Source organism: Calypte anna, chromosome 4A (assembly GCF_003957555.1).
Source record: "Calypte anna isolate BGI_N300 chromosome 4A, bCalAnn1_v1.p, whole genome shotgun sequence".
Lineage (NCBI taxonomy): Eukaryota > Metazoa > Chordata > Aves > Apodiformes > Trochilidae > Calypte > Calypte anna.
Window position 1 is genome coordinate 28,372,653 of NC_044248.1, and position 19,268 is coordinate 28,391,920.

Consider the following 19,268-nt stretch of genomic DNA (forward strand, 5'->3'; position numbering starts at 1 on the left):
TTTCTAGTAGTTTTACTCCCAAATAGGTCCTTTTTGTCGACAGTATCATATTTTTCATAGACTCACACTTAACGGATGTTAAATTATCACTTCACGTAGGGCATTCAACAAATCTTACAGATGCTTTAAAACTATAAAAATTGCAATACCCCAGACTACATTACAGCTTCTTGAGTTTAGATACATGTTCAACTAAAGTGGATACAGTTGCAAAAACAGCAACTCGGTGGATTTGGGCATTTACTATCTCAAGTCTCTGCTCTCTTCCTGGTCCTCTAATACTGTTTTGATATTTCCAAAGTCTTTAGGGGAGAAAAAAAATAGTGGACGACCATTATTTTCTTCTTTGTTGTCTTAAGTAAAATTGCTTTAGGGTTTCTTATTTTGTTTGTTGGTTGTTTTTTTAACACATAACTGGACCGCCTCAGTAGGTAGCGATTTTGGGGGAAAGGTAGAGTACATTTTAACACAAAAGGAGATATCTCTCATGAGTAGCAGCCATATGTGGGCCTTACCAATGCTTCATGAATTACCTAAGACTTTTACCAAATGGCCATTGTTCTAAGTATGCATGTATGCACAAAGACAGCGAGGAATTAATTATTCTTACACAGTAGGAAAACAAAGCACTTGCTTTGTTGTTGCTAAGGAATATAAACAGTGATACAGAGATCTGCCCTATGAATCCAGCAGGGATTTTTTGTTTGTTTTTTTTTTTTCTTTTTTCTTCATGTGTTTCAATAGGATAACACCATAATTGGCTAAGAGATCAGACAAAGCCCACAGAAGTCAATTTTGATTTCTCTGAGCTTTGGTCTGTGTCACAAACTGCATCACTGACAGTCTAGAAATGAAATAAAACAAAACAGAATTAAACAAAAAGCACCTCAGACTCAATCAGTGTTTTCACAGCCACATTCCCACAGAAGTTCAGTATCCCTCTATTTGTGGCTGTTTGGAAACTTAAGCAATATGTTTAGTAGTTTTCTTATAGGTCGTCACTCTCTAGGTTATTTCACAATTTATATACCCACCTTTTATTTTTGTCTGAACATCACATTATTAGAAGTTAATTACCTAAATTTGAAATTCTTCAAGACATTAAAGCTTACAACAAAACTTGATTTTCCATGTGATAGCACTCACACGAACTAGGCAAATAATCCTTCATTACCTACATAAAAAACTAAGAAGAAACTCCATTTCTATATTTTGTCCATTCAATTATGGAGCCTTTCAGCTGTTGTGAACAGTGCACAGTCACCTATATAAAAGAGGAAAACTAGTATCTTGATGCAGCACCTTTTGTGGGATTTTTTTTTCTTTTCTAGAGCCATTTCACTCACCTATCTTCTTTGACTGGAACAGCTTTTGGAAGGTGCCAGTTAAAAAGCACCTTAAGAACCCAATATCGTAAAACCTGGTGATTTACTGATTTAAAGCCAAGAAATGCTCCAATGCTTGTGCCTTCCAGCATTTTCACTCTCTTGCCTCCAACCTAACTTGGAAGATCTACATTTTGCCAAGTACACCAGAATTCTCAGATCCCTGCACTGTTCTTTCAAATCACTTTATACCTAGAGCCCACTCTTCCATTTGGCACTCAGAAGCAAGGACCACGGCATACCTGAAGTGCTGAAGTCCAAAGCCATGAGTAGAAAATGACACTGTAGCTCTGGACCTTTCTAAGGAGTATCAGTTGTGTGTGTGACATGTGACACCCAGAGAGGAGGGATCACATCTCAACACTTTTTCTTGTACTGCTCCTGTTTATCTGTGAAGTAAAAATTACTTTCAGATGCCCCACTTCAAATTTTTACCTAATCCTGCTTCCTTTTATCAGTAAAAGCTTCGGTGAAGCATAATAAAGTGGATTACAGCACAATTTGGTTGGAAAAGGGGAATATTTTCGCTGTGCTTCAACCACAGCCATCAGACCCATGCGGCTCCATCAGAGAGAGCCCCCGTGGGCAGTGGGCACACCAAGGGCCTGAGCTGCTGTCCACGGAGCTCAGAGCAGAAAGAAAACCATACCCCGGTTACTCAGTGATCGCCACCCTAGTGAGGTCTGCAAGACAACACCGGGTTACCTCTGCTCCGTGGTGCTGCCTCTTTTAACGGTTTATAAACAAATAACTGAAAAACTGACCTATTTACCAAACATTACTGGTACACTGGCCTATCCACCCAGATGACAGGAAAATTACGTTTCCCACTCTCCTCTCTTTTCCTCCACCATCAACATTCGCAGCCCCACGCTGCCCCCGACACTGCCCCTCTCTCCGCACCCATCTGGCTCCAGCCTTCATTTGAAGGGCATTACAGAGAAGGAACTGAAGCGGGAGCCGCACGAAACCGCGCCAGATCGGCGTCCAAATCCGATCAACGAAACGCAGCCGAGCTGGCCTCACGGCCGCGCTGCCTGCAGCTCCTGGCCTGGCTACCCTGCCCGCTGACCACGGCCCCGCCAGCTCACGGAGCCGCCCGGCGATAAGGGCTCGACCCCGGAGCGCGTCTGCGCGGGCTCGCATACGCCCAGCAGCACGGGCAGCAGCTGCCGCTTCCGCCCTTCTCCGCGCCGCTCTGCCGGTAGGTGCGTGAGGCCCGTACGGCCGCCAGCGGGGTGTCCGCAGCCAGCGGTAGTTGGGTGGCATCGCTCGGGCTGGCTCTGGGGACAGCGTCTCCGCGGCGCGGCCCCTGAGGGAAGGGGGCAGCGGTGCGGGATATCGGGAGCCTCTCGGGGAAGGGGGCAGAAGCTCTGCTTCAGACATCCCCGGAAACGGCCGGAGGCGGCCGCTGGTGGAACAGCGGAAGCGATGGCTGAAATGCTGCAGCGAGGCTCTGTCTGTAGCCAGCACCGCTACGGCAGGGTCTCGGTGTGCCTCTGCTGGGGGAAACACGCTTGAGGAGAAGAACGTTATTTTTAGAAAGCGTGAGGGTTAATTTAAGCAGTACTGTTCAACAGATCATTTTTAATGACTGCCAGCACTTGCGTGTTCCCGTGTTTGCTGTGTTTTGTCCACTGTCTGTGGATTCAGTAGAAATACACTAGGAAGTAGTGGTCAAAATAACAGGGTCTCTTTGCCTGTCTGTTCCTGTGCTCTCCTTTCGAGTTGAGCGAGCAGCTTTCGTGGGAGAACAGGCCTTAAAGCTTCATGCAGGGCTGCAGTTCAGTACCCTCTGAATCTCTATGGGCACCGAAGAAGGGAAAACGCTCATCTGGAGCATTTTGAAAGATATTCTTAATTATCCTTCACAAAAAAATCCATCTCTATCTTGAGAAGTGATATGACTTGTAGTGGTGGCTTGCAATGGTTAAAGCATTTTAAATGCAGTACTTACTACAGCAAAATAAAGCTGGATTATTTTTTTAAAAGAGCTGATGGGTGTTTTAAGATCTGACAGATCTTCAAATTTGTCATCAGCCTTTAAAACTCCACAGGTGGCTGTAAAGGGAGGGGAAAAGATTATTTCCTGCTCACCATGGACCAAGACATTCCCCACGTCAAATCTATAGGACTATTCTTGTTTATCAGACCAGCAACATCTGGCCTGATCATTGGGAGGCTGTGACAGAACCTGTGACTACAAAATAGAAACCTTTTCCCTGGATTCAGAAAGAAATATAAACTCCAACACTGATTTTAACATTAATAAGCTTATATTTCATTTGCATATTCTAATGATGACTAATTGGACACATAAATTGTGGGAGATGCAGATACCAAAAGCACAGGAGTTTCTGTTCGCTTTTCCAGCTTCAAGTCTAACTAACTGCTCTTTCCCCATAGACATGAATTACTCTAGATTCATCACCACTGTGAGTGCAGCAAGAAAAGCATCTCCAATAAGACTTCTGAGTAAGTGTACACCTCTTCTTTCCAGGGTCTCTAGAGAGGTATCATTCTACATTCTGGATTTTACTGGGGTATTATGGCTAAACACTTGAAAATGCTTAAAAGAAAAGGATGCTGTAAACTGACAAGCAAGGCCCGTTAACTGCTTTGACTTCTGTCAAGCTGACATGTCAAGCAGGTATAAAGAAAAATAAAGTTAATAGCCTCAAACCATTTTAGAAACCCATCCAGAAGAAATAGTATTGTTACTTCAGCATGTTTCTGAAAAATTCTCTGTTGCCTCTGAAGCAGAGCTTTTGGCACAGTTTGTTGTTGACTTTACACCAATTGTCCAGAAACAAGAAACTACTAATGATTTGAAATTCAGTCACAGCATAATGCTATTTTCCACCTAAGTTTTCTCAATCTGTTAATGTCTATAAGTTCCTCATCACCTCTCTCCCCTCAGTGTTATTACACTTTTCTGTATTAACTGTGTTCTTAGGCTACCATGTTACACAGTCTTCTGTGTGACAGATAGAAAACTGCCTACTTGTTTACTCAGTTGAAACCTACAGGGACTTGACAGAATCAGAGCATGAGACATAGATCACTTGTTAAGTCTTCAGGGGTCAATTTCCTCTCTTAATAAGGGTCTGCCATTTGCTGTTCTGCTTGAAATGCTTCATACAGGTACAGCTAAGTCAACTAAAACACTCTAGTCAGTCTCTATACTTTTTTAAGTGATACATTGATGTGCATCATAACACAAATATTAAATAGCACAGCTTGTGCAGAAAGACAGATTGAGACTGCAGTTTTGATGACAAAGTGAGTATCTCTTCACCAGACCAAAAGTCATAGACCTCACCCATATTGGTGAACTGATAAAAATTAACTCCCCATGCTCAAGTTTGCTAATTAATAGTGGACAATAAACTTGATAACAGGAGCCTTTAAGCCAGATCTGGTATCATCTGTTCTCCCATATCTGATGTAAAAGTGTCAAGCCAGAATGAATGCTATATTGTGAGTTCCTGGATTTAATGCAATCAAGTGCCCTTGCTGGATTAAGGTCCACTCTGTGCTGCATAGACTGGATCCGGGTGCTCGTGAAACTGACATTGAAACAAGTTAACATTTTCTTCCTCCTGAAATTATTTACACAATGTTTATGCCACTAAAGCTGGGCTTTTCCCGCTCCCTTATGAAGAAGCTATAACTCGGTGATACATAGATTATTAACTACCAGTGTAGTTGCACCAATGCCACATCTGCTCAAGTGAGCCTGAACAAAAATCAAAGCAAATCATTCCAAGCTAGTCTAAACAGAAGGTCATTAAGATTTTAAGTCCTTGAAGCTTAAAAATACATCAGTGACATAAAAAGTTTTTATAATAGTAAAGCAGATAAATTATAAATAGCTGTTTTATTTTAAAACAACTCTTTTTGTTTCAGTCTATGTTCCATTCCCTCTCCCCTCCCTCCCACACCAAGTAGAAAGGTGAGTGTAAAGCTAATAATCCTTTTCAGTTCCTGAGTCTTTTAAAATATGAAGTGAAAAACGGGACAAACTTCTCTGGACAACTATTATATACTGACTAAAGGGTATGATCAGTGTTGCAGTGGTAAAATTGTAACCAAAGTTTTTCCCCTTTCCTCTAGCTGAATTGATGCAGATTTCTCCTCCATCTCTCATCTCTCTGGCTGGAGGGGCACCAAACCCTAACGTTTTTCCATTTAAGAGGGCTACTGTTGCCATTGGAGATGGAACTGCTGTTGAAATTGGGGAAGATCTGATGAAGAGAGCTCTCCAGTACTCAGCCTCAGCAGGGTATCTGTCAGGGCTGTGTGCAATTCGAGACCAAAATCGAAGGATCTTGTTTTTGCATTATATCACCTGTGCTTTTAAAACCTGTTTGCAAAACCTGTTTCACAAAAACAACAGGCTTAACTTCTTTCAGTTTGTCTCACTACTTGCATTTCAGTTTAAGTGGAAAGTTTTTAATAGATTACTAATAAAAACCCCAAACAGGTAGCACTAGTAATTGTCAATCCAATGCATTGCCTGGCTGTTAGCATTTGAACATCGAGACTCCTAGATCACTAGGAGGAATCATTTCCTGTTTGCAGTAAGATGTTCATGAAAAGCTACTGTATTGCAATACATTGCTTACACATTCGGGAGTATTTAGGTTTGCTCTCATTTGATACAGTATGTTAAAGTCAGTATGGACTACTTGTGGTAGTTGAATAGAGATATTTATAGTACTGTCATTTTTAGTACAAGAATTATGTATCAAGTTAGCATTCATGTAAACTCCACTGCAAACAGCACTGAGTCAGGCTTGTGACATGTTTGCAAAAGTATTTAGGCACCTAAAGAGACACATAGGGCATTAATCAGTGAGAATTTAAGACTTTTCTTAGTATTTTAAATACCCCAGCTATTTATGAACATCCTACAAGATATTAAGACATATTTTTTGAAAAATCTGTTTCAGAAATCCTTATTATTTGCAGCCTATTACTAGCTTTGTCACACTGCCACATTTGAATATGGAAATATCACTCCTAGGAGTGGATACTGTTCAGCCTCCATGGATATTTCCATGGAGGGTAAGGGTATTCCATTCTTGGGAAATAATTTCTGCCCAGATTTCAGTATGTTAGTTTGGTGTATGGATCACAGATGTCCATCTCTTCTGCATTTCTCTAAGAAACATTTATCTCTTTTGTCATTTGATATAGCAGTCATAAAATCAGCATTTAAGTGAGTCTGTGTGACAGTTGAAATCTGACTCAGGACAGTGTGCTAGATTTGGCAGTGATTTAGAGGAACAACCTAGCTTCAACCTCTGTGTTAGATACACCTTATTTTATTCGTGTTTCAGGATTCCAGAGCTGTTGTCTTGGCTGAAGAATTTCCAGCAGAAAATCCATAATCCCCCTACAGCCAACTACAGACCTGAGCAAGCACAAATGGAAGTGTGTGTCACAACTGGCAGCCAGGAAGGCTTGAGTAAAGTAAGGCCCAAAGCTTCATATCTTGAAAGCATTTCTTTCAGAGAGATGTCTATTCTTCTGTTGTTGTATTTTGTATTCAGTGCCACCATATAACTATATGCAAGGTAGTTTGTTAAATACGTCTCATGGCATTACCAACACAAGATGGCAGAACAAATAGAACTGCTGCAGCAGTCTGATTTGTCACAACTGTATGAATGTTCAAGTAGACCAAAAAGCCTGCCAGAAAATACACTATCAGGTAACACTGCATGTTACTGAAGTAGTGCAGTAATAAGTGCATAGGTGCATCATTGGCTTTACCATAACTCAATTCTAATAATGTTAGATTTCCTTAAATAATTACCCCTTCCGGTCCATTCTCACTACTGCTTAGCTGATCCTTTCTAATTGAAGCACTGTTTCTACTGTATAATAGAGAGCTGTCTTTCCATATTCTATAGCTGATTACCTAGCTTCATTTGGCTCTAAAGAAGGTTTTTTTCATCTGTTCATAGTTTTTTTCAGACAATGTAAGAAAATGGTTCGGCGATTAAAAACATCTGATCAAGAATTTTAATCCCTCTACAAGTCAGAAGGATGAAGCATGTGTACAAGAATGGAACAATCTTTCTAAAATACTCTTTTTCACAGGTATTTGAAATGCTCATTAATCCTGGAGACAACATCCTTTTGGATGCACCTACATACTCTGGGACACTAGCAGCTGTAAGTATTGGTTAGCTACCAAATGTTGAGTGTTAGCTTTGAAGTAAAGAGCAATTTAGCACCTGATCTGCAGGCTGTTTTTTAAAATACAGCCAAGTCTATATCTAAGAACCATTTTTTTTAGTGTTAGTCCAGTCAAGATCATAAATATTAATTCATAACTTTCTACTGAAAGTTCTATAAAAGCTATTCCCAGGACAGAAATTCTTCTTCCAAATATTAGTGCATTCAAGAGCAAAGGTCACATTTAGGATTGGAAAGCAAGCCATCACAACCTAGTCAGGGTGAAGCAGTTATAACGAGTGGGTATAAAGCCAGCACAATAGCCTCAAGTTTTTCATAGTCTGATTATACCATAACTATAAATAGTGTGACATTGGAATGTCCGGAAACATCCATAATCAATTATGGAGGTGTGAATTACTACTATATAAATTATAGAACTATATAAAAATTACATAGTTTACTTCTGAAAAAAATTTAGTCAATATTCCATTGAAGTCAGCTCAAAATGCTGAAGTGCTGTATATAAGAATGGTTAGGATAGATTCACACACCACAGCTTCAGTCTAGTCTCTCCTTTCATCAAAAGGAGTTTTGTTATTGTTTCCTGTGCTAAGTTTCATTGTATCTTGTCTAATCAACCATACTTTGTTAGGAATATCTTTTGACAATGCAGCAACTTGCATTTTTATTTTAAAATGTAGAATGCTACACAGTACAAATTTATATTCCACAGAGGGGAGACAGTATGTTGGTATTTTACCTATACTTTTTCATTCTTCTATGAATGTATCATTGCAGTAGCATCGTTTCTTCCTCTTGTATTTCTGACTATATCTGTTGAGAAGACATTTTTTGTCCTTTCTCAGTGTAGAGTAGCTTATGGTTCTGGCACTTCCACTGAAGTAGTGTACGCTCAGAACTTATTATTTGCAGTGCGAGCATAAGGAGTTCTGAGAAAACATACCTCAAATTCACACAATCATAAAGAAGTAGGAAATACTGTGTACCAATGAAATTTAGCAATGCTAATGACAAAAAGATGACCTCTAGATTATGAGATCGTGACAGTCTGTTCCTCCTATCAACAGCTGAGACCTTTGGGTTGTAACATAATTAATGTTCCTAGTGACCAACATGGCATTATTCCAAAAGATCTGAAAAAAATTCTATCTACTTGGAGCGCAGAAGATGTAAAAAATCGTAGCAACCAACTCCCCAAATTCCTCTACACTATTCCAAATGGCTGCAACCCAACAGGAAACTCTCTGACCACAGAGCGCAAGAAGGAAATTTACCAGGTATGTAGCTGGGGCCTTGTGAACCATGTATGTGAAAATAGATAAATTTCAGTCTTAGATGAGAACACCCTGTGTGAGGCACTGGAGCCCATTATTGGATCAGGAGACATTTCCTCCTATAGCTTCTTTTGAGCTGAAGTTTTTTCATTGCAACTCCTCAGAGGTGGACAATGCAATAGGTAAATTTTTGCAATAGTAGCCCATTGCTGGCTGGTATCTTTGCCATGGGCTTTAAACTGGATTTAGTGCAAGTTTTCTGCACAGTTTGAAGACTACATGAAACAGACCTTCAGTTATATACATGTCCTTGTACTGCATATAATGTGTGTACTCTTCTAGTTGCTTGATGTCTAAGTTCTATATTTGGAAGCTTCTCTCAATGGCAGTAAATGAGCTAGGATTATAATGTGAACTTGATAATAGGCCTAGGGTATAGGAAAGCTTGAATTTACAGTATCTTTATGTTTTAGTGAGTGTTTATTTTTTATTGATTTCTTTAGCTTGCAAGAAAATACGATTTCCTTATAATAGAAGATGATCCTTACTACTTTCTTCAGTTTGAAAAGGTAACTTTCTTAAGGAGTCTTTCTTACTCCTTAATAACACCTTCTTCTTTGGTCCAAGCATGAACTGAATTTTGAGCCATGGTTCTTCCTGGCTTCTCTGTCTTCATGTCCCACCAAGGTGGTTGCAGGCCACAGTTCAGTGCTACTTTAAGTTGTTGTGCCTTTTGTGGTATTTTATTCCATCATTCCTGTCAATCAGCCATTTGAATTCCTTAAAGCTCATACAGAACAGAATTTCCTTCAGTAATCAAAAAATGAATAAGACTTTGCCTTGAGAGCAAAACAAGTATGCCACTGAAGCAGCATTTGAAAATAGTAGCCTCTTGTGTTCCTTTCAGCCCCGTTTCTTCTTTATAGAATAGAAGGCTGCCTACTCCCAATCTATTATGTTGCAGTTTTACTCTTGCATTTTGGAGAACCTGGGAGTTCTCAGAGCTACCACTCAGAGGTACTAGATAGGCAGCTTCCTTCCTTCATGGAAGTTTTCTCCAAATGGGTAACAGTTAAGTGCTGGCATTCTGCAGAAGTACCTAACTTCAGGAATAAAAGCTGGTCTTATAAAGCAGTTAGAAGCTAAAATTCAGTATTTTCTATTTTGAAATATGTTTTTATGGGAGGAAACAATAAAACTACTTTACTTACCCATTGGATAGGATTATTTAGCTTTGTATAGAGAGCGTAAGATGAGGTGTAAAAGTAGAATTCTTGATAAGGAAAATGTGCTGAACACAGGTCATAAAAATTGGTCATTATCTTCTAAGGTCCTTTTTTAAGATGAAGCTGAAAGCTACAAGGCCCCATCTTAGAAATCACAGTATCTATTTACTCCATAAAAAAGTCTTGGCAGAGAAATTTTTTTTTCTCTCTCCTAGTCATGGCAACCAACCAAAACTTGAACACTTGTTTGCTGATAGTGGGCTAAGCATCAAAAAAATAACAAGGCTGATTTCTTGGTGACTTTCATAGAATATTGTAATCACATCTCAGACAGCTAGCCTAAGCAATTAGTTGTCAGCAAGATACTGCATTTTTTTTTTCTTGGAATGCAGATCTTGGATTACAGAGTCCTCAGTGGACTCAATATTCTTGAAGGTCTTTTCCTACCTTAATGATTATATGATTCTATGATCTGCAATATTTATTATCAAGACATTTAAGAATTATGTCTTCATAGTGAATGAAATAATTCCATCATAACCCTTGCTAGCATCTTGAATTTTTTTTTTTTTTCAAAGCCATGGGCTCCAACTTTCCTCTCAATGGATGTGGATGGCAGAGTTATCAGGACTGACTCTTTCTCTAAAATTCTTTCATCTGGGTAAGGCCAGCTTCAGACTGCTCAACATTGCCTGTTCATTTAAGACACAAGACTAATATTTCATCCAAAATTATAAGACATGTCAGTGTTTTTTCTAATACCTATCTGTGGAATGTACTTTTGGATCCACAGCTTTTCTCAGCCTCCTCAGTTTTCTTGGCAGTCATTTAACTCAAGATACTCTCTCTCTTCTGATACTGATAGTATCACTATCCTCAGGCAGCCCATTCTTCTAGATACCTTTTAGGCAGACATACACATGCTAGATTCCAGTTCTGTTTCTGGAACTCCTAAGAGCTTTTCTCTCTTTTTTTCCATTTCTCCTTCTGTTTCTTATCTGAAGTTTCAGGGAAACTATGGTTTCCCTGAACATGTAACACAGAAAAAAATAACATCATCCTCCACAAACTATTCATACAGTTATACTAAGCTCTCATCTTCTAGCCTAACAGTTCTTTCAGGATGTTTTCACCTGCCTGATAAACAAAGGTGGCTGTTTTCCATTTCAAACAAGTAAAAATAGATTTTATTTTTAACTAGTTTTTGTTTATTACCCTAATATGTAAGGAAAGTAGTATGAATTCTGCACTGGCCACTAGTGGATTATAACCCAACCCTGAGAAAATGAGGAGATATCATGATGCTAAGTGTGACTGCACTTTCAGAAGTGACACTGTAAAAAGGAAGGATGCAGTTTTATCTTTGTCAAAGTGCTTAATGGTTCTATTTTTCTTCAAAGAAAAACTTCAGCCAGTCTGTAAAGATGGGTCATAAGAATAGATGCATGAATAAAAAAGAAAATTAGTTTATCAGTCTGAATTCAATTTATTCTGCAGCACTGAAAAGGAGTGAAAGAGTAAAGCTCTTTGCCATTTTCCATCTAGTTTTCATAAAGCCTTAGCATTCATTATTTTTCATTATCTGAAAACTTATCCCTCCTCCCCTTTGATTCATGTAATCTTTATGGTTGTAGAGGAAACCATGCAAACGCAGGTTATGGCCTGAAGTCTCAGAACTAAGAAACTACTATAAGCATTAAAAACCCTTAAATGTTTCTGTTTCATGATACTCAGCTCTTAAGCTTTATAAGCCTGGGCCTTAAAGCTGTTTTAAGGTCTAGATAAACTTAAATGCATAAAACAGCCTTACTATGGAATCATTATGTATTTTTCCAGTTGTAAGTTAAACCATAGCTCACAAAAAGTAACGTGAAGACATTCCATTCCTGTAGTACTGAAGTAACTCTTTTGGTTTTTTTCTTAGGTTAAGAATAGGTTTTCTGACAGGTCCCAAGCCTCTTATCGACAGAGTTATTCTACACATTCAGGTTTCAACAATGCACACGAGCACTTTCACACAGGCAAGTACCAAACTGCCAATTTAATTGTATTTAGAAAAGATTCCAAGTCATAAGAAACCTCAAATGAACAGCTTTTCACTTTTGCAGTTTTGTTTATACTAAGCACATACATCGTCAATTCTGCCAAAGGAAGAGAGACCACCATAGAAATTATAACCAGAGCTAGATGCATGGAAATAACAGCTAATGTGCCCTTAGCCCTTGAGGTTCAAGAATCAAGATTATATTGGAAGCACTTAGGTTTGGGGGGTTTTTTCCCCACTCTGCTGTGTAATTAGAACAGTACTAGCAGCCTACAATGACCTAACAGACTGCCAGCTGTAGCCCCTATATAGTTAGCAGTGAAGAACATATTGAGCACACCTCAATGCACAGCAGCTCCATCAGAGACAGTACTGGAGAGGCTGATATGGACAGGAAGGTAAAAGCACTGTAACATTGCCTTTTTCGCCTCGATTTCCATATTTATTTCTTCATCTGTTCCTCTCACCCCAACTTCCAAACACTGCCATGATCCCTGGAGAGAGCAGTAGCACAGACTTCAATTGCCACTTCTGTTTATAAAAGGCTCCAAGAGACTCCACATGCAATTTCTTCCACGTGTGGAACTTTTAATAATGCTTTAATAAGGCAATGTAATTTTTTATGATGGCAGAACTTCTAAAATATGATATTGATTATGTGTTTTATTTTTTAGATCATGGTATCACAGCTGCTTCAGCAATGGGGAGAAAAGGGTTTCTTGGAGCATATAGACAGGTAGGGTCATGTCACATGCTGTCTGTCACTCAGACCCATCATCTGTCACTCTGCTTCTTGCTCCCTACATGAAACACAGTTTGCAGTAAATAGGTCAGAGGCAATGTACCCTTATTAGGCCAAATGGATAAGCCAGGTCAGCAAGACTTGACAGTCTTCATGCAAGAGTCCTGAAGAAGCTCAGTGTGACACTGCAGATAAGTAAGTAAGGGCTTTCAAACTGCACTACCAACCAACAATCTGCAAGTCCACCACAGCTCAAGAGGGCTTGTTTTTCATTAGTTATGCTGGAGGAGCATGGTTTCTCAAGTATCCATCCTTCATTTCATGTGCTGTACTTGGATGCCGTTAGTACTGCAAGCTTCCCACCTCAGTGAGTAGTGTGCTACACTCTGCCTAGGCCTGTAACAGGAATGTGAGCAAAGTATGGAAAAATTTCTTACATCTGACTTTAACAAGCCACTTCTGTCCCATGAACACCTGCCTGTTGTCCATGCAGTAAACATGAGCATTAAAAAAAAAAACCAAACCACACTCACACACCAACCCTGGCTTTGCCTGTCTTCAGAAAGAGAAGCATGAAGTTTTGCAGGGAAACTTGGACTACACTTTAACTCAGTTTTCAGCTGTTAGAGAAATGCAGTCTAATTACATCTCTCACTTATCACCTCCTTCTTCCCAAAATCAAAGTAAAATTACAACAGAAGGCAAAAAACTTGCAATAAAAAAAAAAAAAAAACTTGTAATACAATTTGTGATGTGCTAAAAACTGTGAGATTTCCCATTTCATACGGAATATAGCAATATGTGTAGGCTGATTTCCAAAACTATATAAGCCTCTGGGGGTGTTTGTCTAAGAGGTATAATAAAACATATCCAGAAATCAAAGGTATGGTTTCAAAGAGTGTAATAGAAAAGTTCTAAATGTAAAATGATACCAATGACTAAGTATGGTTTCCCTATAGAGAAGGGGATTTTGCAATTTTCATCTATCATTTGCATCTGACTTACAAACCCTACCAGGATTTATCTTGTGTCTCCCATTGCAGAACTCAAAGGTGTCTCATGTCAACAAAAGTGACTGCACAAGACATGTCCATGTTGAAACTTGGCTCAAAGTCAATTTCCCCAGGAAAGGGGGAGACTGAATTATTTGAAAGCTTTACTTAAAGTGTGCCAGAGGTCAAAATCTTAGAAAAGGGGAAGCCATCAAATAGTTACAACAGTTTTATCATAATTATTTAACTTTTACCATGTGAAATATCATTTACATGTGTACCTGTTACAAAAATTCAACCCAAATGCACAAATACTGAGTCTGTGTTTTTGAGTGTAAGTCCTTCAGTTTCTTCAGTAATGCTGTTTTGTGTGGTAGACATTGCTAACAGGGCTTGTATCCACTGATACAATAGACAGAATGGATATAATAAATAGTTTCCATGACTTACAGAAAGATTAAGAAGCTCCCACACAGGCACTTCTCCTGCATTGTTGATCAGTGCTTTGTTGGAGACATGTTGAGGCATTCAAGATTTCTCTGATACATATACAAAGTTTCAGACACACAGTATACTGTATATGGTACCCATCCAGGATATGTTCATATTTCCATTAAATGTGCACTTAGGTTGTTCAGGTAGAAAAGCTCTATTTCTGCCCTTGAAAACAAATGGACTCTGAATCACTGTGGGATCATGACTTTGAACTGATAATTTACTTTCAGAGTGGTGGAGTTCTACAGGACACAGCGGGATGCAATGCTCATTGCTGCTGACAAGTGGCTAAAAGGTCAGTGAGTGCAACTTTTTTTTATTAGGTATTAATCATCTTTGTGTTCAAGAAAAATCACTAAAGTTCATCTCTTTACTGAAGTGACAGATAAGCACTCTAAGCAAATGAATGACATTAAATATGCTTAGGACATATAACCTAGTGCTGCTGTTTTCATGCCTTTCTGAAGGGACAAGGAGACAGGGATGAGAAAAGAGCTCACCCCATTACTGTGTAATGGAGTTTTACAACAAGGATATATTTCACTCCACTATGTTCTAATACTTTTTATATTTAAAATCTCCATCTTTATGATCTCTGTCTCAAAATAGCTAGATTTAGTGGCCTTAATTTAAAAGACAATACTATTAATGTAGCAGTAGTGATAATTTTTTAGTCAGAAATCAATTTCAATTGTCCTCTTTTGTGGTTAATCACTGAATGTAGAAAGATTTTGATCAACAAAAACGCAATTACAGGTAGTCACTCCTTTTTCTCAGTGTAAGTTGAATCAGCAGTAACTGCTTAAGAACTGCCCACTTACCTTAGATGATACTACCATGGAACATGGGTATTTGGGCACCACACAATCACTAATGCACTTACTCTTTTAGATATGAAGTATTTCTTTTTCTACATGGCTGAGAACAACCATGGGTTGTTGACCCAGTTAGGCCCTCTCGGCCTCAACTGCCCAAGTATCAGAGTGTTGATACTGATATGATACTAAGAGAAACTGCATCAGAAAAAATATTTTAGATTTTTAATTTGATCTGAAAGTAATCAACAAATTTAGTTTGCTCATGTGTGGGGTTTCTGTAATTCAGAGTAATCACATTCACAAAATCTATTGAGGACACCAACACAAGTGCAGTAAGCCCACACAGATTTCATCTGGAGTACTTGAAATTTAGCAAGTGGCCTTCTGGCTCTGTGACCTTCATTCCTTTTGAGTTCACTGGAGCAACAAATCTACAACATCACTGAATCTATAATGGAGAAGGTGGAGCAGAAGTTTCTTTCTTGATTTCCTTTTCTCTCTCTCTAGACTTGGCGGAATGGTACCCTCCTTCTGCTGGCATGTTCTTGTGGATCAAAATTAAAGGTGTTTCTGATACACAGCAGCTGATCATGGAAAAAGCTCTGCAGAAAGAAGTATGGCCTATGGTTTAATGGCTTATGATGTTAAAATTAAATGAGGAAAGGATAAAATAAATTTACTATATCTATCTGCACATATGCACACACATAAAAAAGTAGGGGTACATGCAGTGTCCTACCACTGAATCCACAGGTCAGGCATTACCACATTGTGACTAATAAAACATTTTTATATATGTATTGAGATGTTAATATTTAATCAGCTTACTTAAATTTAACCATCATAATCTATAGTACAATATGTCATGTACAACATATATTTATATTATTAATGTTTGTACCTATAAGAGTGATGGCTGTCCACTAAATCTTTTTAATAAGAGAAATTAAGTGGGATTTTAGTTCTGTAATTTGCAAGACCCAGCACTGTATTTTGAGTAAACTACATCCCACCCAGCATTGTGCTGATAAGCCAGATAGGTAACCCACCAGCCTAGTTAACCAAAACGTAAGAGTCCTTTGATTTTGTAAGGGGAGTCTGATTCTAGCTTGCATATTTTTTTTGCTTCTCACTTCGAAGAAAAGAAATGTATTATGCCATGGCCCAATACCAGTTTCAGCCATGGGCCTTCTCAAATCTCACTTAACATAGTGTTTTAGAACTACAGGGGTGATCATAACTGGGTGACTAATAAATTTCTCTTAGGTGCTACTTGTTCCTGGGGGAGCATTCAATATTGACAGTTCTGAGCCTAGTTCTTATGTCAGAGCCTCCTTCTCTTTGTCTTCTCCAGCCCAGATGGATCTGGTGAGGTTTGGGTTTTTTTCTTTTACATTCTTATAAAGACGGTTTCTCACATAACAGTGCTCCCTTGGCCTTACATACTTCTCCTTTTATGTTTTCTTGAATGTTAGTGTGGCTTTATGAATACTTAGGTGATGAAGCAGTTCTTTTGAAGCAGTATTAGCTGTTCTTAGGCAAGATACTCATATCCTAATGACCTGAAAGATACCAAATTTTTAGGACCACTTAAAATTTTTCTGTGCATTTCATACATGTGAAGTCTCACACTTGTCCCCCCAGACTTTATTCATGAAGGCTTTATGGAATCTAGCATAAGTTTCGATATTTGCTTTAGCATTAGCAAGCCTCACATATCTTTTATTTTCTGGGCTTTCCATTCCCAACACTGAATTACCTATTTATGTGTATGTTGTCAATCCTTTATAAGAAACAATGTTTTTCATTTTTACAACTGACATGTTCATCTCTGAGGAACTAATCTTCTATGTATTTTAGGAACATTTTGGATGTTCTTTTTCAATATCCGTAAAAATTAGTGAGAAGATCGGAGACATTTATTTGTGCAGGTTTAATACTCTTTTGACTTAGGTGCTTGAAACAGTTCAGGGTATGTAGTTGTATAGTTGAAAGTTTGTTACTGATAACCACTTTTATTGCCTTTCTATTTCTTCTTCTGTGTATTTATTCTATTTATTCCTTCTTTGTGAAAATAATTCAAAACCACAGTGTTGACAGTCAAATTATATCTTTAATATACTTCCCTACTGATCTGCTCTTCCTTTTTTTTCACCTTTGGGGCCTCTAGGCTCTTGGACTAAATTAAAAGACATATTCACCAATGATCACTAGTCATATTGAAGTATGACTGTTTAGTTGTGTCTGAACTCTCAATAACCTTTTAACATCAATGTATGTTTTTGTTGTTGTTGTTGCAGAAAACTCCGCATTTTATATTCTATCAGAAAAGTGAAAGCTTTGTCCAGTCAAAACCCATGTATGATGTTAAAAGGAAAGAGAATACTAGCAGAATTTTGCAGTATAAAATACTGAGTTTGTGCATGTGTTGCCTATTGAAGTAATGCTGCAATATTAGCATGAACCATGTTTGTGTCATTGCAGGCCTTCAAGAGACTGGCTGACCTTATAAAAGAAGCTTTGTGAAAACACTCCATAGAGTTTTTGCAGCAATCAAAATCATATCCAGAAAATATTTATTAGCATTTGGATTTCATCAGAACACTAAAATCAAGAGTTTCCTTAGATCATTTCACCTAAAAAAGCACAAACCAAAAGAGTGAAAAACAATTTGCCGAATTCTTTTTGTCAGGGCCATACATTACTAAATTTATTCCAATTCAGAAACATTTAAAATCAACAAAAAAAAAAATGTTCTCTTCCCTGTCAAATTCATAATTATGTTAGACTTAAACTCATTTTTGTTTTGGACTTTTTTTTTCCATTTGGGCTGTGAAAAGGGAAAAAACCAGTTAGTTCTGAAGTTGCATCTGAGGTGATCTTAGCCACTATTACTTAATCTTGACTGATGCATTCCTCCAACACCTTACGTTGGAATTGGTTTTCTGTCACTTGCCTTCTTGTCCTAGTGTATGGCATGTGGTTTTGAAGATCTGAGGATCAGTATTTAACTATAGTAAAGTTTTGTCACACCAAATTGATGTAAGAATGCTAAAAAACTGAAACTGATCCCATAAAATTAGGCTGTCCTTTCAAATTCGCATGAGATTTGCAGTGCATTCACTGATTTGTAAAAGGTGTTCTGATTGTTGGCTTCCACTTCAGTTTGTGACTCTTTACCTGCGTTTACAAATCCTTGGTTTGCAAAGGCATGTGCTTGTGCTGAAGGAACTGCTCTCTGCTCTTAACTAACCAATCAGTCAGACGTTTTTAAACAGAGAGCATAAGTAACTCTGGGATATAGTGGACAATACCCTGACACTTCCAGATCTATAAACCAAACAAAATGAAAACATAGAGAAATGTTTTGATCTATAACCCCTTGGTATGTGCAAATGCATGGAATTTCAAAAATATGTTTTCAAAAGTCCAGACAATCCTTCAGCACTTGAGGTAATCCAACCAAATAAGAGTCAGGCACCTTGCTTAATTGGAAGTTTCCACAGGAGTCATGGTTTTAGCACTTAAAATTATTTTTATTCCCTCTTTTCCCCCTAGTTATAAAGGGCATGTGTCATAAACTAGCACAGTTGGAGTACTGTGTCCAGTTTTGGAGCCTCAACACAAGAAGAACATGGGCCATAAAGATGATCAGAGAGCTAGAGCACCTCTCCTACAAATACAGGCCTAGAGAGCTAGGGTTGTTCCAAGTCTGGAGAAGAGAAGGCTCCAGAGGGACCTTACAGTGGCTTTCCAGTACCTGAAGGGGGCCTGCAAGAAAGCTGGAGACACTGCAATAGGTTTCCCAGGGAAGCTGTGGATGCCCCCTCTCCCTGGAAGTGTTCTAGGCCAGGTTGCATGGAACTTGGAGCAATCTTGTCTAGTGGGAGGTCTCCCTGCCCATGGCAGAGGGGTTAGAACTAGATGGTTTTTAACATTCCTTCCAACCCAAACCATTCCATGAGTCTATGCATTTTCCAGCATCTCTCCTTCAGCAGGATCATTCTATTGGGTTCAGCATTACCTATCTCAAGCCTTTTAATTTAGTCACCCACACAAGTCAGCTTCGCACTGGAGCT

At 38.6% G+C, this 19,268-nt stretch overlaps 1 protein-coding gene across 4 annotated transcripts; it reads left to right on the forward strand.

Annotated features, from left to right (window-relative positions):
• Positions 1-2,467: 2,467 nt before the first annotated feature.
• On the forward strand, positions 2,468-18,821 carry AADAT (aminoadipate aminotransferase). 4 transcript variants are annotated; one of them, XM_030450215.1, is made up of 14 exons: positions 2,468-2,593; positions 3,792-3,860; positions 5,502-5,670; positions 6,731-6,863; positions 7,497-7,571; positions 8,666-8,875; positions 9,376-9,441; positions 10,677-10,759; positions 12,023-12,119; positions 12,817-12,878; positions 14,602-14,666; positions 15,697-15,803; positions 16,456-16,557; positions 17,674-18,821. In XM_030450215.1, exons 2-14 carry the CDS (start codon positions 3,794-3,796, stop codon positions 17,713-17,715), a joined length of 1,278 nt encoding a protein of 425 aa, XP_030306075.1. In that variant the 5' UTR covers positions 2,468-2,593; positions 3,792-3,793; the 3' UTR covers positions 17,716-18,821. The 4 variants fall into 4 exon arrangements, with proteins under 4 accessions (XP_030306075.1, XP_030306074.1, XP_030306076.1 ...); XM_030450214.1 differs by having other exon boundaries at positions 2,468-2,589; XM_030450216.1 differs by lacking the exons at positions 10,677-10,759; positions 12,023-12,119 and having other exon boundaries at positions 2,468-2,589.
• Positions 18,822-19,268: the final 447 nt, after the last annotated feature.